The 23688-nt window shown below is 34.5% G+C and overlaps 1 protein-coding gene across 1 annotated transcript in view; it reads left to right on the top strand.

The window, feature by feature from the left end:
- Positions 1-23688, top strand: part of TNKS (tankyrase, TRF1-interacting ankyrin-related ADP-ribose polymerase) — a 142992-nt gene that overhangs the window by 57067 nt on the left and 62237 nt on the right. The window contains 2 exon segments of the mRNA XM_014537931.1: positions 14245-14281; positions 15042-15117. Coding sequence (XP_014393417.1) covers positions 14245-14281; positions 15042-15117 — 113 coding nt within the window.

Genomic DNA, 23688 nt, shown 5'->3' with positions numbered 1-23688 from the left:
TCAAGAATCTGAAAATAGCTTGCTGAAATTTTATAATAACTCACTCTTAGGTAGTCTTTGTCACTATTCCTGGATAATTATTTGCAGAAGCTATTACACAAATTCTTGGTTCTATCAATTAAGTCATGTTTACTCAAAATGAATGTATAGTATCTTTTGCTATCACAGAATGAGAGATTATATAAAGGAAGAATCATTTCAGTATTTAAACAGTGCTAACTGCCCTTAACGATAACTTTCTCTAAAATGTATAACTATTATTATATAATCACAAATTAGAAATGTGATTTTATTTGAAATAATTGTCTACTTTGTCATATTAAGACTTCCACAAGCATAATTTAAATTTTGTTGTGTCTATATGCTATTTGGGCTAGTGACAAATAATCTGAGATGGTGGCAGATGGGCCAAAATAATGTCATCCTTCATAAATATGAGCAGCCGTGAACTATGTGTAATTTGTCAGACTGTTCTTTTATGTATAAAATAAGTCTTTTAATATTATTCCTTGAAATATGACTCAGTTTAATTAGTTTGGAATATCAAAACACAATTTTTTAGACCTAATTTCTTATCAAGTTTTCTTATCATTGTTTTCTGGAGATATTTTAATTTTTTTAATGAATTAATAGTGTCTTTAATAAAAATGTGTTAACTCTTTTGAATTAGTGTTTCAGGATAAATCCCCAGAAGTGGAATTGCTAGGTCATAAGGCAGTAAATGGTGATGGAAAGAGACATGACTTGGGGTGGTGAACACACAATACAATATACAGATGATGTAATATAGAATTGTACACCTGAAATCTATTAAATTTTATTAACCAGTTTAACCCCAATAAATTCTATTAAAAAATGTGTTAACTTTTTCTAGCATATGAACCTTGGTTTATACCTTCAAAGAAAATACTACTAAATAAACATATATACTTTAGTATCTCATAAAAATTCAAGTAAACTCAAATCAAAGCATAGAAAGTTCATTATTTTACCTCTGTTGCAGGACTTATAATAGCAGTCTTACTAAAAGTGTATTAGTACTTTACTCCTTTATACCCTGGTGTCATAAAGCAGCTATACTATACTCATAATAGTAAGAAAATATGCATGTTTTATCTATTTTCATATAAATTTAACTCAGTGAAAGGAAAACACAGACCAAGTAATAACCAGTTTTGCTTTATTAAAATAATTTAATGAGAAATTAGACATAGTTTTAAAAAGAAATAGAAATTTTGGGTGCTACTACATCACACACATTAGGATAGCTACTATTAAAACAAAACACAGAAATTACAAATATTGGTGAGGATGTAGAGAAATTGGATCCCTTTGTGCACTGTTGGTGAGAATGTAAAATGACATATCTGCTATGGAAAACGCTATGGAGGTTTCTCAAAAATAAAAACAGAATTTCTGTGGTCCAGCAATTCAACTTTTGGATATATATTCAAAAGAATTGAAAGGAAAAACTGTACGAGAGATTTGTACACTCATATTCATAGTAGCATATTAACAAGAGCCAAAAGGTGGAAGCAAACCATGTGCCCATTAAGAGATGAATGGATAAATAAAATGTGCTATATATAAAAATATAATTTTATTCATTATTATAAAAGCTCACTACTTTAATTAGTCCAGTATTCTCCTGGACAAAAGGAAGAAAATAACAAGTTCTTTTTGCATAACCTAAATAGCTATATGTTTAATTAGTCTATTGATTGTTATTAAAAAATTTTTTTCTTCCCACAGTAATTCAATTAGATAGATTCTAAAATTCTTCTTACTGGAACTTTTTTTTTTTTTTCAGGAGTTTCTTGTGTGATGTTGTGATACTTTTATTCTTAGTTCTAAGCCTAGATACAATATAGTCCTCTGTTATTACAATGGACTTTCCTCTAGATAAGACATTCTTTTTAAGAAATATATGCTATTCCAGGATGGGAAAGTGAAATAGGTATTCTTCTTTTTTAAATATAATATATGGTCCCTCTGACTTCTAGGAGCTCAAGTTGGGCAAAGAAGAACAGAACCACAAATGATTTTTCATACAATATAGGAAGTGTTACGAAGCACAGAGGAAGGAGCAAATTACTAAAGCAAGAACTCAGCATTTACTGCTCCTGGTTTGTTCTCTACCCACATTTGAGGCTTAGTATTTTCATTCTAACATTTTTGTGTGTTTTTCCATTTAGAATATTTGTTTTTTCCATACTTTTGCTTGACATTGTCAAAAGAATATTGCCTTATATGATCTTATTCAATTTCACTCTCCAGTTGCTCTGGGTCATCTAAAAGCTTGACACAAAATAAATGAAATGAACAACTAAGCAAAAGGAGAAAATATACAATTCTTCTCTAGCTTGTTCTCAACAACAGTATCATTCTACCAAATAGATAGCACTTTCTTCTGTATCAGGCAGGAGGCATCAAGTGATCAGAATCATTATGCAAAACGTGAACACAGGAACTTACTGTCTAGAATGAGGGTAAAAGTGTGCTTGCCTATGTGCATGAACTGGTTTGCTGGTTTTTTTTTTTTAAAGGTAAAGCTTGTATAACCTTGGAACTTTTTCCTGAAGATGCTAATAGGCAGTAACTTATTTATCTCAAGTTCCAAAAGTGTCCTTTCTTTAGTTTTCCTAAGGTGTTAATTAATATCTTGCTAATAAAGAAGCAAGATCTCCAATCTGCAAATCATAGAATTTTGTGCTTTAGTGTTTATTCTAGCTGCTGGTAGAGGTATATACACCTACACACACATGTACATACACAGAGGCCTTGGGTAGTCCGTGACTAGCAGAACTGATCCTGAAGCCAGGCTTGTGATGTCATTATTAAGAAAGTAATAGTTAACTCTATTACTAAAGGATTATGGGTCACTTACATAGCTGTGGTACGGACTTGTAGAGGGACATTGTTTTCTATGGTCTTGTCCATGTCTGTTTAGAAACTGCCATTATCAGTAGGGCCGACTTAAACTTCCTCAATATTAAACATGGTACTAATCCTAGATTAATTTTATTTTTAATTTATCTCAAACTTCATGTTTTAAAATACTACTTTTTTGCATATTAATCTTTAGTCAAGTTTCATAAGGATTGCTACATTGAAGGGTTGGTCCATTTCTACAGTAGATAAAAATAGGCCAAAATCTACATGTACTTCATGAAATCATTATATATAAAGTGAATTTAAAGATAAAAACTAGAGAGAAGAAAAAATGGCGACCAGCAGGAAGGTAGGGAGGGAGAGAGTGTGATCGACAACAATACAATCATAGTAGGGGACTTTAATACACCACTGACATCACTGGATAAATCTGCTAGACAAAAAATCAGCAAAGAAACAGCAATCCTAAATGACTCACTAAAGATAAAAACTAACAAAAAACAAAATATATGAAATATAGTAACAAATTTATGTTTTCCACTATGGCTTATTGTTGACACATGGATATACTTGAAGCTGCTACAAGTCAATACGTCACCAACTAGTATAGTAAAAAATATCAAATATCTGTATGATAGGAACTTATTACCAATATATAGATCTTTCCTTTTGCATGAGGTTTTCTATCTAATGAGAAAACAGAGATTTATTCTTTGTAAGGTTCTGTTTCTTTTGGTAGAGAAGAGGGAAAGTTCATCTGCATGATTTTTCTATATTACCTTCCTCTGAGAAGTTTTTACTTTTTCTTGGAAATTACTTAAGCCCTTCTATTTTATCCACTATTTTATGAATGTATACATCCATTTCTATTCTTCGCATAGTGTGATTACAATATTCTAGTGACCCAGCAAAATTTTTAGGATAGTAAGATCAAATGACACGCCCCATTTTCATTACATAAAAGCTGTTTTATTATAAAGAGGGATGGAGAAATCTGTTTTCTGAGATTCCTTAAATGTTAGTTTTTTTAATTAAAATTCTTTCACTGATGTTGATAAAAATGAAGTTCTATCTCTCTGGTGATTTATAGGAGAAATAATTGTTAGCAAATCAAGTGCTTTAAAGTTTGAAAAGCATTACTGTTATCACCATCATTATTATCTTGTGTTGGATATATTATTGTGTTGTTCCATGCACCGAGAGGTTGCTGACTCGATTCCCAGTCAAGGCACTTGCCCGGGTTAAGGGTTCAATCCCCAGTAGTGGGTATGTAGGAGGCAGGTGATCGATGTTTCCTTCTCTCTCCCTCTCCCTTCCTCTATCTCTAAAATCAATAAAAACATTTTTAAAAAACAATATGAAGCAAATAAACGAACTAAATTATATCAGTGTTAAATTATTTAGAATCTACCTAAGGCCATGTTTTTAAAAAGTCGGTTGGAGGCTTCACTGCTAAAGATTGGCTTGAATATGATAGTTGTTTTATTTAAGGTGAAGTGGGAGGAATTATAGGGAATATAATAAAGCACATTGAATCAAATTGCTCAAAACACTCATGAATCAAATTGCTATTATTTAGCTGACGAAGTTTAAGGGTACAAACCACATAAAGGCAAAGATATATTTGACATCAGTCTGCTGGATCCAGAGACTCAAACTATATCATGTATCTGACTGTTTCTGTTTCTTTAACCCACCTACCCGATGCCTTTTTGTCCCACTTCCTGATCATTACTCTGCTGCTTTCTCTGTCCCCTTCCCCTCACTCACTCTTACACCTTCTCCCTCCTGCCCTCTTCTTGTTCTTTCTCTTTGCCTTCTCTGTTCTCCATTTTCTGTCAGTGTGTTTTTGATTTCTTAGGTTCTTCTATGTTGAGCATGGCTATTGGCAGCTCTGGGGATACAACACTAGAGCTCTTACTATTTTTTCTAATGTAAAAAGAAGGCTCTTCCCCAATTGTGTAGTGAAAAGTCTCAAGGAAGACCTCTGAACTGACCAATCACTGGTCTGTGGTTGGACTGTGATTATTGGTCAGGGGTGGAGCAGGACTCTGTGATTGGAAAATCTACCAGAATGACATAACCATAGAAAAGGAGGAGCAATTCCCCCAAACGGGGAACAGAACGCTTCCCAGAAGAAGGATGTAATGGCATTTGGGCAGACAAAAATCGCATGTCCTCTGTGCTTTTTTACTTAGATTTATATTTTCCCTGGTTCTAACTTAGTACTAATAGCTAGAAATGGACTATTCCTTACATTATAAAAACATGATTTCATAAGAAATTAAATTCCTTTGCAATGGAAAAGGAGATAAGAATGTGGGCCCTCAGAATTTCACCAGATTTTTTTTTTCAGAATACACAAATGTGTTTTTATTGATAAAGAATGTTTTCTCCATTATTGCTAACTTAACCAAAAAGTAGAGTAGCTGCCTTCTTTAGATGTTCACCACATATTTTTTTAAACAGCTTATTCTCCAAAAAGGTCATGCCAAGTAGAATTCCATATGTTGCTTTACAGTCTATGATCCTAGATGTTAAATTTCACATGCCCTATTGAAGAAAATTCTTTATTCCTAGCAGTCTAGGGAATACGTTAGAAGGTATAGTCACTCTATTTTCCATCTCTAGAGGAGCAGTGTTTGAGAGGCAGCATTTATTGTGGTTAAACATCTCCCATCTGCCATATACTAGCTGTGATCGGCACAATAATGGGTCCCCAGTGATGGCCATACACTAATACCCAGCACCTGTGACTGTTGTCTTATGAGGTGAAAGGAACTTTGCTGGTGTGATTGAGTTAAGGATCTTGCGATGAGGAGATTATTTTAAGTTCTCTGGTAGCCCCAATAAAATCACAAGGATCCATATAGAAAGGATGAAAGAGGGTCAGACAGAGAAGAGATGTGATGTGGAAGCAGAGGTCATAGTGATGCAGGGGCCACAAGCCAAGGAATGTGGGCACCCTTTTGAAGCTAGAAAAAGCAAGGAAATGGATTATTTCCTAGAGTGTTCAGAAGAAATACAGCCCTGCTGATCCATTTTAAACCTCTGACCTCCAGAATTGCAAGAGAATAAATTTGTGTTTTAAACCACTAAGTTTCTAGTAATTTGTTACAATAACATAAGGAACCTAATACATTAACTCTGTGACCTTCTATTGCTCAGTTTTCTCATCTGTAAAATGGAAGTAATAATAGAACAGAAGCATTATTTGAGGATTAAATTAGTTCATTCAAGTAAAGTGCCTGTCAAATAAGATTTTTTATATATAATTTTATATGTGAATTAAATTTGGAGAGCAGTGGTTGGATCTCATGAAGAGTAGATAGTAAAGAACACATCATGTGTAACTTAAGTCCAAATTTATTATAATTAACAAGTATACAGCTATATCCTGAAAGTCACATATATAACCATGGATCTGGAAAGGACCTTAGATTTAGAGGTTACTAATCTACTCCATTACCCCATAAGGATTCTATGCTATATTCCAACCTGACATTTCTATGCTATAGCCCTACAAGCTCTCTGCCATAATTAGTTCTTTGTGGAATAACTTAAATGGTTAGAAATATTTCTCCCATTTGTTAAGCCAAATACAGTACATGTCACTTCTTTTTGGAACTACATTGTATATGGCTAAGCATTTTTCTTTTTTAGAGTTCCTCTGAAATACTGACAATAGAAGTTAGAACCCTTCCTAAAATTATAACCTCCTCTTACCACCTCAGTCTTTTATACTGTAGACTAAATAACCCCATTCGTTTTTTTATTCTGCTGATACGACATAAGTTTCCTTTTACCTTTTTGTAAATTTGTCACATCGATTCACTGAGCTTCCTGTCAAACCAGTTTCAGAGTAGTTTAATCTGGACTAGTCTTACTTAAATTAATTTTTAATCTTGATTTATATATTTGAACAGTTGACATTTTTTATCTCTGATTGCAAGACATTATATCTGATCCTCATTTTTTTATGTTCTTCTTTTAATACTCATCATCAATTGTCATCATTTTGCATCCTAAGATCAAGACTGATTTTGTTCTTTCATGGATAGCCAGCTGCTCCTTTTCCTCAAACTTCCATTTCTTTTAAGTTAGCAAGAAAAATGATGAATTTACCAAGTCTTTTGGTCCCGTGCCCAGGACTTCAGAGGCACTAGACATGGTCTGTATTTCTTTGGGTAATGTTGTTCATTTCTACAAAATTCAGTAAAAGTGATTAGTGGTGTGCTTGACACATTATCCAAGCATTTTCTCAGTCACTTCCTGGCATATGCGTTTGAGTGAGTAGTCTTATAGAAAGCTTGTGCTGCCTCTATAAATCATCATTAATCATCACTGTTCCTTAATACCTGTGAATTCTCATCATTAGTGCATGTACCTTTAAAAACCTAGATTACCTACTGAGAAGAGCCTCATTTTGGCATTATTCTGTTCATTAATGCTCAGTATTCTTATGTTTAACTCACTCCTGAGTCTTAGCCTTCTCAGTGTCTACCTCATAAACTTTATTACTGGATTCTTTTCCCTTCCTAACCTCATTCCTGCCTTTATTTTACTACTCTCCTTCTCTCTGACTTTTTCCGTTTCCCCTCTTCCCTTCCCTTTCCTTCTCTCTCCCATCATCACTCTATCCTACCAAATAACTGTCCAGAAATTGTGCTCTGGATCTCATACTAAATTCCTTATACCTTGGAGCGCCCTTCTTATCTCACTCAGAGAATTTGCTCCCACTTTAGTGACAGTGTTTGCTAAGTTTTGTAACCTTTCAGCACATGATAGTTTTATATGTGTGCCGTCCCCCAATATACTGGTAGACACACTTTGCCAAATGTCTCATGGTTAACAGCGTCCTGGAGGAACATGCCTCTTGGCTTTTAATATCCAACTTTAGAGAATGTATATATCTTAAAAGTTTTTCAGCCAATGTGTATTTATATTTATGTTCCAAATTTTAATACTTACATTTTAACAGAAAAATAAATTTCAGCGAAAAGTCGAGTCACATTTCAAATACAATTAACAGAATATCAGAAACAGGTATAAATCATTTGAAACCCTGATAAGTGTTTATAAATGGGATATGTATCTTAGATGTTACTGGGGCTAAGCAAAGTCATGTCATTGCATACCAAGAAACTGGTTGCTAACAATCATATATTGATTACATTGTTTTTTTTCAGAGCTTTTGTTATGTTTGAATGTTGTATTGTGTTTTTTAAAAGTTTTAGGACATTGGTTTAGATTTTTGTATTGGCATGTAATATATTATAATTTTTATTATTTAAATATTGTGGCACAGGATAGTATAATTATATTGGGGGGCATGTCTTTTTTTTTCTTTGAAAAAATGATTTTCAGCTGTCTTTCAGGGAGTGGGACACATCCCCATTTTCCTAATAAATTGGAAAATTCTTCTTAAATAATAATCTTCCTGGTTTATGTCTACTTCCATACTTAGGTGAACTTTTTTTTTTTTTAATTTACCAACACAATAGAAAATAGTGCCGTTTAGATAAAATTGCTTAATGCTTACCCTATAATTCCAGGTACTAGTTTCTATAATAGTTTAGTAGAGATTTTTCCCGAGATAATTTTGTTTTCCCTTAAATTCTGTTCAGGCATCATTAAAATTGTCTCAGAAAAAGATCTGAGCAGTATTGAGAATCAAATACAGGGTAAGAGTTTTAGATCTGAAACTTCAGAGGTCATTTAACTTTCCACCCTCATTTTTCCAAATGACAATAAAATGGAGGCTTCCAGGAAGCTAAAGTGACTCTCCCCGAGGTCACACCAGGAAATTGATGGCAGAGCTAGCACACACTCCAGATCTTTATCACACAGTCCAGTGTTTTCCCCTGTATTTTATACTGATGAATAAGTGGTTTGGTATTCAGTTAAGGGGGGGAAAGTTTATAGTTTTGGCAGTAACAATTTTAAGAGTAAGACTATATGAAAAGTAGTTTATTAGAGTAAAAGATGACTTCTTAAATTGTCATTAAACACACTGTGGAGTAGCATGGTCCAAAAAAAGTTTCAACCGTCTGTCTGACAGTCTGTCTGTCCAGTGTGGTGGGCACTAGCCACCTGTGCCTATTGAAAAACCTGAAATCTGGTTAGTGCAACTGAGGAACAGAATTTGTATTTTTAAAATATTTTTTATGATCCACTTAAAAGTAAGTAGCCATGTGAGAGTGGTGGATACTGTATTAGACAGCATACTTTGTTATGATAACATTATAGCACAGGTTATGTTTAATGTTACCTAATACTGGCTAATTAAAAAGGTCAAAGTTGTAGGAGGCAAGAGAAGGAAAGGATCTCCACCAGGAAAATACTCTGCTCAAGCCTAGATTTTGAAAGCCCCAAATTATTCTATGTTTAGAATGACTGTTGAGTGTTTAGTCTGATCATAATTCTAGACTTTGAAGCAAGTAGCAAAATGAATGAGAAGAGTGACAGGATGCAGAAGTAAGAAAAAAGCATTGAGAATGCTGACAACTATAATTTTCCCCCTATTGTCCTGAAAATATTCATGAAAGATTATAGGGAGAAAAAGTAATTCAATAACTCTTAGAGTCATTGTTTATATATAGTAGAATATCAGTTAATCTGAAATTGATCTTGGTGGAAGACATAGCTTTAACTTCTTGAGATTAGATTATCCCCTGGTGCTTTAGTGAAATTCCTTCTATCACTACATAGCTGGTTCCAAATTTTCAAACTATTAGTGAAAACATGGAATATATCGCCTAAATTAATATTTTATTTTATATATAGGCTGTCAGTTTAGTTTCAAGAATCAATTCAACTCTTATATTTGCCAGTATCTTGATGAAAAATATTTGTATGAAAATTATCAACTCATGATACTACTTAATACTTGGCAACATAAAGTCCTTGATAACAGGTTTTGTTTTATAATATTCTTCTATTTTTCAATTACAGCTGACTACAATATTGTATTAGTTTACAACCCAGTGTTTAGATATTTATATAACTTACAAAGTGATCACCCCAATAAATCTAGTACCCATCTGAATGTAGTTATAATATTATTGACTATATTCCCTATGCTATACTTTACATCCCCATGACTATTTTGTACTTCTTAATCCCTTCACCTTTTTCACCCATCCCCCTCCCCCCCCCCAAATCTGGCAACTGTCAAAATGTTCTCTGTATCTATGAATCTGTTTCTTGATTGAAGTCTATACATAGCTCTTCCCTTGAGATACCTAAAGCATGAGGAATTAAAGCATGTTATGGGAAATGCAAAATGCATTGATCATTTGAATAGTCTCGGAATGGATTTTCTTCATTCTTAGTCCCTTGGCCCAAAATATTAACTAAAATTACTTTTCTTTTTTTGCCCATGTTTACAAGCTCATATGAAAGCTCCAATGCTTTAATATAGTTTTGATGAAAATATTTGGCTTATATTATATAAATGTTTTATCTGTTTAAAGCTAGTTATTGGGATTGCTTTTTAAAATTGTTTTGCTATTATTGTTTTGTTACTCTTTTGTTTACATTGCTTCTTTGAAAGCTCAGATTTGTTTCATTTTTACTCATATATTAGCCATGTTCAGGGCCTAACAGATAGTGAATAACACTCATGAAACCTTAGACAGTTCACTTAACTGCCTTAGTGTCAGTTTCATTAACTGTAAATGAATCTGTTGCAGATGGTCCCTTAGGAGAGTGACTAAAATTGGGGGTGAGGTGACAGGAGAAAGGTGACTTTCAAACTACACCCCCCTCATGCCGTATAACAAGAGATGTTACTGATAGGCATGTATTATGCATAGTTTCAAAGTAGAGAAAAGAAAGGTCATAATTCTTTTTAGTTCCTTACTGCTTTAAGAACTTGTGATTTCATGATCATAATCTTTGCATGCTCTTCCATCTCAACAAAGCCAAATGAACTCATTTTTACCAAATCAAGTCTACTTTGACCCTGCCAGTTGCTGAAAAAAGGGTCAGAAGCCCCTTAAAATGTTAAAATTGAGATGTCAATAATCATGACTTCTATTTATTGATGTAGGTGTTCTTCATTTTTATTCAAAAAGTAATTTGTCTTCTAACTACTTCAGAGAAATACAAGGGGAGTTTTATTTTTAATCTTTATGTTTTAGCCTTTATTTTTAACCTTCTTTCTGATAACATACCTCTTTAACACATTAACTTATATCCCACGGTGTGTGTGTGTGTGTGTGTGTCTGTGTGTCTGTGTGTGTGTCTGTGTGTCTGTGTGTGTGCGCGCGCGCGCTTATCTTTACATGTATCCTATCATTAGTTTACTAATAATAAAAATTCAGACTTTGGAAAATAAACTTTTTGCTTGCTTATTTTTTTATCCCACTTACTTTATTCTAATCAAAGAAAAATATGTTAAGCCATCCATTTTCTCCATTCCTGGCTGCTATTATCTTGATTATAATTGTCTAGTTTTGTATCTGACTGATCTATTGCTAGCCTTTATCTGAATGTTATTAAAGAATATAAATGCTCCATAGAGCACCATAGTCTCAGCCAGAATATTTTCAGATTCTCAGCTAAAATGGAACAGAACCTGTGGTTTGTTAAATAAGTAGTTTAGATTTGTTGTCAGAGTGCGTAAAGGACCTCCTGTATTCATTATGTTGGTTGTAGCTGCGATGTAGCATTTGAAAAATAGCTTAGACTGTTTATGGATTGTAGTCCTTGGGCACCAGATAGTGGATGTTGGAATGTATTGCAGCAAAGCTGATTAAAGTACTAGGCTCCCTAACAGTAAGAGTAGAAAGCCATTTGTAACACCTATGTCCGACTCTGTCAGATATATGTAAATGTTTTCTTTTGAACACTTGGGTTTATTATCAGCTTATCTATGAGGGAATAACATTTTTGCAAAAATGTGCCTTTTGGAGAAAACTGTAGGTAGACTGATTTTTAGCTTTGAAGATCCCAAATACTTTGCAGTTTTACTACCTAGCTTATTGGAGTCACATTTTACTATGACATAGATTTCAATAGTAGCTACTTTCAGTCCCCAATTTTAATGTTTTTACTGTATATAAGGGAATTTATACTTACTCAAAAATATAAACTATGTCAAAATTCACTGTCCTACTCTGTCCACCTCCTCTTTGCTTTGGGCCACTTTTCTTCCCAACTAAAGTTCACTGGAGTAGAGCATAGAAATAGTTTACATAATCACAAAACTTGCAGATCTTTAAATATACTTTGTACTCCCCTTGTTAAAATATTTTAATATTTCCTCATTGTTTTCGAAATAATGTTCAGAGTTCTTAGAGGGTCATTCATGATCTTTCTAATTCTTCTCTGCCTCATTCTTACCCATTCCCCTGCAAGTCCTTTGTTTCAGGTTTGCAGAGCTACCATTTTCCTTTTCCCTCACCCTTTTTTATGTGAGGATCACCTGTCTTCCTTCAAAACTCTGTGCAAGTTTCCCATCTTCCAAGAAATCTTCCTTGAACTATAATTACCTGCCTTTTATTAATTCCCACTTAGACTAGTCTTTACGCTCTTTTTAGAACTTCAGACGATTCTTTTTATACTCTACTGTAATCATTTGTTTACTCGTCTCTCTCACTTGATAGACTAATAATTCCTTGACTACAGAGATGATAGTGTCTCTCTTGGTTTTGAATCTGGCATATAGGCCTTTCAATAAATGTTCATTGACTGAAAGACTTCTATAGATAATTCCATAATGTGATTTTCTTTGCTCTTGATATTTAAGATATTTGAGGTTATGATTAACTCACCAACTTCCATATTGCCAACTAAAATGTTTAGTAGAGATAGGTGTTTGGTTTTGGGAAGTCAAGAGCTTTATTGGCGAGGGATATAATAATACAAATCTTAAACTGTGAATCAATTAAAGAATCTGGAGTGCAAAATATGGGAAATAGGAAAGGCCAACTCTTATCAGGAATCATGCATTCTAGCTTATCTATGTTTATTGTTGAACCTGTGATTTTATTGGTATATAAAATTTCCTTAGGGAAGAATAGATTTTTAAAAATGATTTCCTTATTAGAAAATAACTTTTCACAGTTCTTAGATTTTAATGTAATCTTAATTTGAGAAGCAAGACTGAGTCTAAACTAAAAGAATATTTACCAATGATGGGTTATAGAACTTAAACATGTGCTTGGTGGTCCTGAAGTGTCTTTATAGTGTTTGCATCAATAGTCTGCATTCTGTAGCAAAACAGAAACAAAATGCAAAGAAATCTATATTTACAAGTAAGATTATAAAAATAATTTAAGCTTATTTCTTCATAGCATTAAACATAAGTATTTCTTCAGTGATATAGCAAACTGAGTCCATGTATTATTAAAGCTGAATCATAGTCCTGGCTATTCTTTTTCTCTATTGAATGAACAGACGCTATATTATTAAAATTTCTTATTCTTTAATTAAGCTTTCAAAAGAAACGTGTTTGTTAAATCTTGAATACCATAGGAAGTTTGTATTGAAGGTCTTAAATTATATACCTCTTTTTAGTCTGTGATATATTAAAAAATAGAATGAAAAAAATGTATTCATATCTCAATAGTTAGATATCTGCTCATTCACAGAGAACCCAGCCTGCTTTTAAAAAATATTTTTAAGGTTTATTGTTTGTTACAACTTGGTACTGGATTTGTATAAAGTGTAAAGATTATAGCATGTTAGAAAATTATTGTCATTTAGAAATGTATTCACTGTTTTGGTTTTTGGAGCGCTGCCTCCAAGAGGTTCATAGCATTTGGTACATAGTTCATGTATTTCTAGTCTACAGACCTACCCTATCCAGGCAAAGGCTTCAAGGTTCTGATTTTTTTTTTCTGCTGCTATAAAACTCAGCAATGGCAATTAATGTGTGTTTTTTAACTTTCCATGTCTTTACCAAAAAACCGAATTTTTTAAAGACAAGTAATGTGTACCTTTAAAGAGCCACATTATTTTGCTTTTGTCTCAGAATGTATTATGCTTCACAAGTATACTGTGACAGGCTGAATAGGAAAGGGGGGAAGGGCGTATTGTCTTCAGCTGGCATGCTGTTATCAGAGGGAATGTGTTTCTGGACATGAGATTTAGCATTCATTGGTTGTCTGAAGAAAGCTACTTCATCTGAGGATTGGACAAGAAGCTGCGTCAATTTGCTGCCCGTCTCCAAGGCACTGGTGATGCTGCCTTCACAAGCTGGCTAACGTCACGGCTCCATCACCCAGCGGGGTGTGGACTATCTTTTTCTGTTCTTCTCTATTTAATTCTCTATTTGCTGCCTACTGCATTTCTTAATCTGTCTTCTGCCAAATGCTAACAGCATGATATTTTGTAATCATCTAGGTGAATACAAGAAAGACGAACTCCTAGAAGCTGCTAGGTAAGTGATTCCATTCATTTTAAGTGAGTATAATGCATTTAAGGGAGAATAGGGGGTGGGCAGGTGGAGGACTCTAAAAATTATAACATGGTATTGTCTTGCTTGATTTTATGCAATAATGCAGATAAGACCTTATAGTAAACCTTTGTGTATTTTACTTTACATGATTAGGTGTATTAAATGAGGCAGTCTCTCAGTCTGGTGATGATTATAAGGTTAATTGTATTTGGAACATATCTAAGGTACCTGCAAACCTTAGTTGTCCGGCTTTTCCAATGATATTCTTGGAGTATTTAAATATCTATACCTTCATTTTTCTTTAAAATTTTTTCTAATTTTCAAAAGCTTGAATGAGGGGCATAAAGTAAATGTTAAAATTCTTGTTCATTTTCTTTTGTTCTTGTTCATTTATAATTTAATTGATTAGCTTTTTACTGCATTTTGTATATATTTTTAACTCCTGTGTTTTAGATCACTTATCAGAATAAAGTTTGCTTGTAATTAGGAAGGTGACTTTTTGCAGACAAATAAAACATAAAAATGTAGAAAGCTTAGATCTTCCAAGCTGTACCACTACATGGTGATTAACAGGAATTAATTAGGAATATATTAATTGAATTGAATATAGCAAAAGAGAGTCATTTAAAACCATATAAAAGAAATTGAAGCAAACCCATACTATTTTCCTTCTTGTGAAAAATATCTATAAATATACATAAGAAGCTCTATAATTTTAAAAGAATAACATACCTTTTTATAGGAGCGGTAATGAAGAAAAACTAATGGCTTTACTGACTCCTCTCAATGTGAATTGCCATGCAAGTGATGGACGAAAGGTAAGTTATTTAAAATATAATCTTCCCCTTCAGTAATTTCTTTTTGCTTTACAGTTAAAATGTTTGAAGTTGGCATATATATGTATGCATATATAGCCGTATTTCCTGGCATCTTTTCACTGTAACATGAAATGCTGCTGTATCTGTTATTGGCAGTTGTGACATATTCATTGAGCTGGTGAAGCATGGATCTTAAGCCTGTCTCTTTAAATGTCAGACACTGAAAGTTGTTTGTTAAATGGAACTGCAGTTTTGTAGGTGATTAAAATTATAATAACATATTATTTTCTGTGTATGATCATGGAAACTGGAAATATCTGTTTATGTCCTATTTACCCATTTTTGTTAGGATATATGCATTTTTTATTTCTTATTTGGCAGAAGAAGATTTCTTTACTAGATACCAATACTTTTTCAATTTAAAGCTGAGAAAATGTTGCTAATGATTTTCTTTAGATCTCTGTGACAGCCCTGCTTTTTGTTTATTTTTTTTTATTGGCTAAGTTTTTAACATGGTATATTGACACTATAAAGTCTTTCTTTAAATGGCAGTTAATTTTTTAATGTTAAAAGATTGCTTTTATGTTTTAAAAACCTAACATATATTTAACATTACACTGCAAATATTGAGGGAAATCATCTTGTGCCTAAAACTTAAAGAATTAATTCCTTTGAGATTATTTATTTTGAAATATGCTATGAAAACTATGAGGATGGATGGTGTACCTTAGAAATAATACATAATTTGCCTTTAAAAATTATTTTTCTGAGTGATGATTTTATAGATTAGAATTATTCAGTTTTCCTTGACTGCTTCCACACTTTTTTTCCATTCTAAAGAAATCCATAGAATAGTGGCACGGATTGAATCCTCGGAATATGTGTTGTTTGTTATTGTAGACGGCTTGTATATTATTTCACATGGCCTAATGAGTGTTCCACTTCTCTGGATAATTTGAGGAGAGACTTCTACTTTCATGTAAGGTTAAATTGTGTATATATAAAACTCTAAACTAGCAGAGATTTACTAAGTTCTACTAATAGCTTTGTGGAGATTTTAAACATGATAACTGCTTATTTCCCCTTAAATTTTGAGGTTGCTTTGAGGATTTTAACATTCTTGAGTTACTTTAAAGCTCCAAATTTTGTTTGGATCCTCTCAGTAGATAACGTGACTTTTATCACAGTGAGGACAGGGCATTTTTATCAATGGTAAGTGCAGCAATATCTTTAGACAGAGCTCTTTATAGAACCCAGCGTACTTCAGTTTTCCATAGCCATTTTAATATTGCAGAATTTATGTGCGATTACTACGGCAGGAGTCGATTTCCATCCCAGCCTTATTCTTCCATCTTTACCCTTATACCTTGACAGCCCATTTTGAGCTCAGCAATCCTAATAATTAAGGAGCATGAACACTAATAATTAACAAATTACTTCTTCTCCCTGCCTCATCCCCTACACAAATATATATAGAGCTCCTTTATCTTTCCTCCTTATCAAAAGAGGATATACTTCCCTCATTCCTTTTAGCTAACACCAAATTCCTATGGCTCCTTTTCTGAATTACTCAATGGCTTTTACCAGAGTTATTGAATTGTAGTTATTCATACATGACTTTTTCTTCCACTGATATATTAGCTTTCTTTTGTATTTTGCATCGGACCAAGGCACTTTGCATGTAGCAAGACCTTAAGATATGAATATTTTCCCTGATGAGCAGTTTTATTCTCTGAGTAAAAAAAGTTATCCTTTCTCTTTATCATTTAGATAATTAACTCAGAAATATGTGAATAGGGATTTTATATTTTCTATTATATATTATTACTAGTATTATTTTATTAATTTATTTTGAGTAATTGTACTATAGAGGGTGACATATATTTTAATGTTTAGAACATTTTAAAGAACATGTCGCAAATATTCTACTGAATGATTCATAACATAAATAATGCAATAATTTTTCAAAATGTACTCTTACTTTTTAGATTACCAATTTCCCAAATTAGAAAATATTAAACAAGCATTTATTAGGTTTTAGTGCTATTTCTGCACATAACAAAAATCATTTAAAATTTTCCATTGATATGCAAAATGCAAATAAAATTTCATAATTAAAATTGAATAATGTTTATATTTAAATATTACTCTTGTTTATGGCACAAAGTAGTTCTTACGAAATATACCAGTTGCAGCAAAGCCACAAAGCAGTAAATATTCTGGGTGCTAATGGAGATTGGGATAAGTTCCCTTAGTTATGACATTATCTTTTGTTTTCTCATTAGTGATGTCAATAAAAACGTGTAAGCAAATCTACCTATTAAATTACAAGTCTGATTTATATATTTAATATTTTTTCAATCCATTTGCATGTATTTATCTGGAAGTAGGAACTCAGGTTTTATATGAAGAGGATAAATGCACTATACACATATAGTAAGTTAGATATATAGCTTTATTTCTTGAATTTACATTTTAGAACACAGTGCAGAATCAAATTCATTTTTAGAGGGTTTCTAAATAACTATATTAATGCTTAACTGAGTCCCTGACTGTCTCTGTTTTTACTATGATTCCTGGTTTGCAAATTTAAAAGCCCATGGAAATGTCAATTTGGTAATGTTTTTAGAAAAGAATTGTTCCTTATACATTAACTAGTAGGTGGAGAATTTGCCTAGATATGTGTGGGGGTTTTAGACTTCAGCATTCCTTTCTAATGTAATGCGTGGGATTATACAATGACAGTGTAAATTTTAAATAGTCTCCTAATCCTATTCTGTGACTTCATGATTATCTAATTAGTTAATATGTGAATGTTAATATTTTTATTTCCCATACACATTTGTTTTTCTAACCTATAGAATTCTGAAAATAGTAAAGTATCATTAAGGTTTTAAGTAATTTATATTTTTATATTATTCTTTTATTTTACATGTAAATCAAGTGGAACTTGACTACTTTAGAAATTTTCAGTTTTTTATTTTTCCCTAAAGAGCAAAGGCAGATTTTTTTTTTAAAAAAACTTTGTTCTGAAATGCTACTTTTATAGAATTATATACATGTTTTAATGATGGTCACTTTAGAAACATGGGGGCACAGATAAAATTTATTCTTTTTGTGTCTTTTGTCCAGAATGATTAGGTACAACATTCCACAATTATTTTAAATTGCAGTGAAATACAACCAGATCCTTAAGACAGATTGTATTTTCAAACTTAAATTTGTTTTCATTTAATCTTCCTTTACAGTATTTTCTCTCAGATGTTTTTTGTTTATTTGTTTTTGAATATATTTTTATTGATTTCAGAAAGGAAGGGAGAGGGAGAGAGAGATAGAAACATCAATAATAAGAGAATCATTGACCAGCTGCCTCCTTCATGCCCCCTACATACTGGAAAACCAGGCATGTGCCCTGACCAGGACTCAAACTGTTACCTCCTGGTGCATAGGTTGATGGTCAATCACCAAGCCACACTGGCTCTGCTCTGTCAGATGTTTTATTAGCAATTATACAGATGTTCTGGCCTTGATTGATATGTAAATTTAAGGATGTGGTGGTCTCTTGTTAATATTTGAATACATCTCAAATTATCTTAACATTGAACCTTCTTCAGAATTCATTTAGGTCCCTCTCTTGTTATTTTCCTTTCCTGGCTGCCTTTATCCTCTTTCAGAATAAATATTCTGAATTTATCAGAATTATAACAGTGAGGAGGGTTGGAGTTGGGCATTACTGTACATACTCCTAAATAGGAATACTATGTATCTTTGCAATGCCTCCTGTTGCTATGATTGTATGTCAACAAATATTGAATGTAACTAATATTTGGTTGGAACTTTATTTTTATAAAGTATTAAATGTAATTTCTGGTATTTCAGATTTTTTTCTGCTCTTTTCACTCATTTAACCAACATTCAGTACTTACATATGTAGGTTACTCTGTAAAGTGTCATGGGAGATAAAAATGTGTTTAGTGGTATTGGTTTACAGGGAGTTTAAAAATTGATAGAATGATTAAGACATTATCCAATACGTTGAAGCTAACACACTAAAAAATGTATGATTCCTTTTGCCTGTAATACAATTATAAAGTGTAGATTTAAGGTGGGGTTTGTTTTCTGGCCCTTTTATTTTCAAAGCATTAGTATTTAGACATGTATGCTCTTCTGTAAGAAACCACAAATTTAGATTAACAGGCAATTGGAAGAACATGATTTAAATTCAGAAAGATTAACTGAAGAGTTTTTTAAATGTCATATTTCTACTGTGTAAATCTTTGCTTCCATAAAATAGTTAATAATTTATAAGACTGTGGAAACAGAAAAAAGTAAAGTATTTAAACACTTTTTAAAATATAGATCAATTAGAAATAAAGTAAAATTTAGTACCATCCCTTGAAGGCATCATAAAAAATTGTGTGATATAATTAAAAGAGCAAATAGGCTCTGAGGTCAGACAGATTGGGTTCTATTCTCTGCTCTTTTATTTTCTAAGTATGTGACTGTGCCTGTACAGTTTTCAGTGTATTCATTCATATGGGAATAATCATCCCATTCCACAAAGCATTTGAGAGGATTAAGTAAAATAATGTGATTATTGTATACAATTTGTAGCACAAGGTAGAACCTCAGTAAATTAGGTTCCCACTCCCTTGATACATTTTTGAAGCTTTTGAACATATTTATAATGGACACCTACATACTTTTGAGTACTCTAGTGTTCCCCACTTAAACTTTCTTTATTATCTAAGCTCAGTCCCAGGTAGCATTTGGATAAAATGTAGGTTAGCAGGTAATTTACAAAGCATATAATTGAATTCATTATTTTGGAGCTTGGCCATTGTCCCCTCACCACCCAACATCTCATTGAATTAATAAATTTGTTTAAATTAGCAGCTTATAAATTCAGAAATATGTTCTTGAGCTATATATTTTTTAATAAGAACATACTTATTAAAATTAATATCTGGCTGAAAATAATGCTTCGGTATCCATTTAAATTCCATAACACATCCATGAAGCACAAAGAACATATAGGATTAGGTAACTTTTTGTATTTATATTTAACCTTAGGTTTATATACATTTGTCATATTGTAATACAGTATTGGTTAACAGCTCTCTCCTTCAGTGTAAATCTTCCTTGAATATCATGTTTGACCAGCATTTTAACAATCTTTCTATGATAGATTGTTACTTTGAAGACCCCTCAATGAACTGCACCTCTCATTACTTATGCCTGTATCGAGTCCTCTCCTACACAGACTCTGACTAAGCCCAGGGCTGCTTTGACGAATAAAATAAAGCAGAAGTGTTGCTATTCCATTTCCAGGACTAGCCCCTGAATTGGTGTGGCGGCTGCCAGTTTCTTGCTTTTGGAATGCTCTATCTTGGAACCCAGCTGCCATGCCATGAGGCAGCCCAAGCAGCCATGTGGAGAAGTCCATATGGAGAACTAAGGCCTCTAACCAGAGACCCACCTGAGCTCAGTTAGGCTTCTCAGTGAACCTAACCAGCCAGGGGTCCCAGACATCCTGGCCTCTGCTTGGACTCCCAGTCCAGCCTCCAGGTGACATAAGCCATCCTAACACCCTAGGGTAATACTGCCCAGGTAATTTGGGAGGTGGTTTGTTATCTAATAATAGATAACTAAATTACCTCTAGTCTGAGAAAATGTAATTCAATCAATGCTTATTATCTGTTGCATCATTTCTCAGGTGGGTTACTGAAAGTGGTTCTTTCATAGCTCCTTGGGAAAATAGTGAAGATCTATACTAATAAAAGGGTAATATGCTAATTAGATCAGATAGACTGGACGTCTTCTGGACTTCATTTCAGACGTCCTTCCAGACAAAACCATGGTGGCGGAGGCTGAGGCAGAGACGGTTTGGGGTGATCAGGCAGGCAGTGGAGCAGTTAGGGGCGATCAGGCCTGGAGGAGAGCAGGTTAGGGGCTATCAGGCTGGCAGGGGAGCAAGTTAGGGGAGATCAGGATGGCAGGGGAACAAGTTAGGGACGATCAAGCCAGCAGTTAGAGGTGGTTAGGGGCAATCAGCCCGGCAGGCAGAGGCGGTTAGGGGTGATCGGGCAGGCAGTCAGAGAGGTTAGGGGCGATCAGGCAGGCATACAGGCAAGCGGTTAGGAGCCAGGAGTCCCAGATTGCGAGAGGGATGTCCGACTGCTGGTTTAGTGGGATCAGGCTTAAACCGGCAGTCGGACATCCCCCAAGAGAACCCGGATTGGAGAGGGTGCAGGCCGGGCTGAGAGACCCCCCCTCCCTCAGTGCATGAATTTCATGCACCAGGGATCTAGTTTCAAAATAAGACCCCAAACATTATTTTAGATATGTCCAATTGCATCTTTTGGGATTGTCGTGTTATGGGAAAAAGCAGGAACTTGAAAGCTGAAGACCATTTTGAGTTAATATTGTTATTAGCTATGTGATCATGGCAAATTTTATTTTATCTCTGAGTTCTGAATTTTTTTAGCCTAAAAAATAACAGTTTGGGCCACATTACTCTAAGATACCTTTCAACTCTTAACATTTTAAGATTATAATGCATTTTATAATTTACTAGAGGCCCAGTGCATGAAAATTCATGCACTGGAGGGGGCATCCCTCAGCCCAGCCTGCTCCCTCTCACAATCCGGGAGCCCTCAGGGGCGGGAGGTGACCCAGTGATCAGGGGAACGCAACCCCCCATCACACCTCTGCTGCTGCCACTGCCGGCAGTGCAAGCCTCTGCTGGCCTTGGTTACCTGAGCCACAGGCGGCCCTGGGCGGCTAGGCAGCCGCCATCCGAGGCTTGCCTGCGCCTCTGGCTGGTCCTGGGCAGCTGCCACCCTGGCAGGGCTGAGGGGACTGGGCGCCACCATCTTTGAGGGCGGGGCAGTCAATTAGCATATTCCCTCCTTATTGGCTGTGGGTGCCGCCATCTTTGTGATGGCGTGAGAGTCAATTAGCATATTCCCACTTTATTAGATAGGATTAGAGGCCCGGTGCACAAATTCGTGCACCAGTGGGGTCCCTGGGCCTGGCCCGCGGGATCAGGCCAAAATCAGCTCTCCAACATCCCCGGAGGGGTCCCGGATTACAAAAGGGCACAGGCCAGGCCGAGGGACCCCACCAGTGCACGATCGGGGCTGGGGAGGGACGCGGGAGATTGGCCAGCCGGGGAGGGACCGTGGGAGGGCTCCAGGGCATGTCCGGCCCATCTCGCTCAGTCCCAGTCAGCCGGCTCAGCAGCAAGCTAACCTACTGGTCAGAGCATCTGCCCCCTAATGTGGTCAGTGCACATCATATAGCGACTGGTTGACTGATGGACTATCTGCCCCCTGGTGGTCAGTGCATGTCATAGCAAGCGGTTGAGTGGCCTTAGCATATCATTAGCATATTGCACTTTGATTGGTTAAATGGATGACTGGACACTTAGCATATTAGGCTTTTATTATATAGGTTTTTTTTTTATCAGTTAGTAGTAATTACCATAATATACAATTGGAATATTTAAGAGCCCATAGAGTCACACTAGTAAAAGACTCCTGGTATCTCTAATAAAGTTTATATGGAACTTTTTCTCCTTTAAGAAAGTGTGGGCACATGCCTGGCTCCCTATGGCCTTTAGTGGCCTATAGCATCGTCTTCTGTTCTTGCCAAATCTTGGTAGCTAAAAGGTCATACCATATTCTAATTTTCAACTTTCATAGACCATACTTCAGATGTTACTTGGGATTACAAGAAGGTCGAAATGCAGTAACTCTGCATTAGGGAACTCTTCAAGTGCTTTAGGTTTAATTATATATCTAATCACATCACATCTTTAAGGAATATCTTGCTGAGTGGTGCATGTCTTACTGTAATGCAGAAATCCCTTGGAGCAAGTTTTCTTGCCTACTTATGTTGGGATGTATTATATAAAATCTTTATGCTTATGTATATTCATTTTATAACAATAAGGCCTTGAAAATGTCTTTTTTTAATTTTTCATTAGGGAATCACTTCTACTAAAACAGTCTCTATTTTGTCAAGCATGACATTTCTGCTAGTGAGGGTAATTAGTACCCGTGCCAACTGTGCTCTCTTTGAGAAAAGAATTTCTAGTAGAAAGAGACCATAGTGTTAAAAAGTAGGTGGTAAAACTTAGGAGTTCATTTTAGTTCTGCTTAGCCACCCTCCTCCTAACTGGTTTCTCCTACACTCATATCCAAAGAGTACAAGTTTCTTGCATTCTGAGTTTATAGTTGAGGTATAGAAAATAACTACATCATTTTGCTGTGTGTGTGATTCATTGTTAAATTTGATTTAGAGGCCAAATTACAAAAATGACACTTTTGAATCTCTTTTTAAAATTGTAACCATCTGTGTTTAAAGGTACTTTTTTTGCCTCTACAAGTAAAATCTTAATAGGGTAGGATAGATTATAACTGCAGCAGTAGCTTGAAAAATATTCATGTGGTCGAGTGGCAAGGGAATAGGAGGATCAGGAAGAAACACACTAAGTGGCCTCAGTGGCATTGCTGCTGTCCTAGTGCTTCATGTGAGTGGGTATGGGTGCTGGGTGATTTTATATAT

This window comes from Myotis brandtii, unplaced genomic scaffold (assembly GCF_000412655.1).
Source record: "Myotis brandtii unplaced genomic scaffold, ASM41265v1 scaffold185, whole genome shotgun sequence".
Taxonomy (NCBI): Eukaryota; Metazoa; Chordata; class Mammalia; order Chiroptera; family Vespertilionidae; genus Myotis; species Myotis brandtii.
This window is presented reverse-complemented; position numbering and strand designations above follow the sequence as displayed.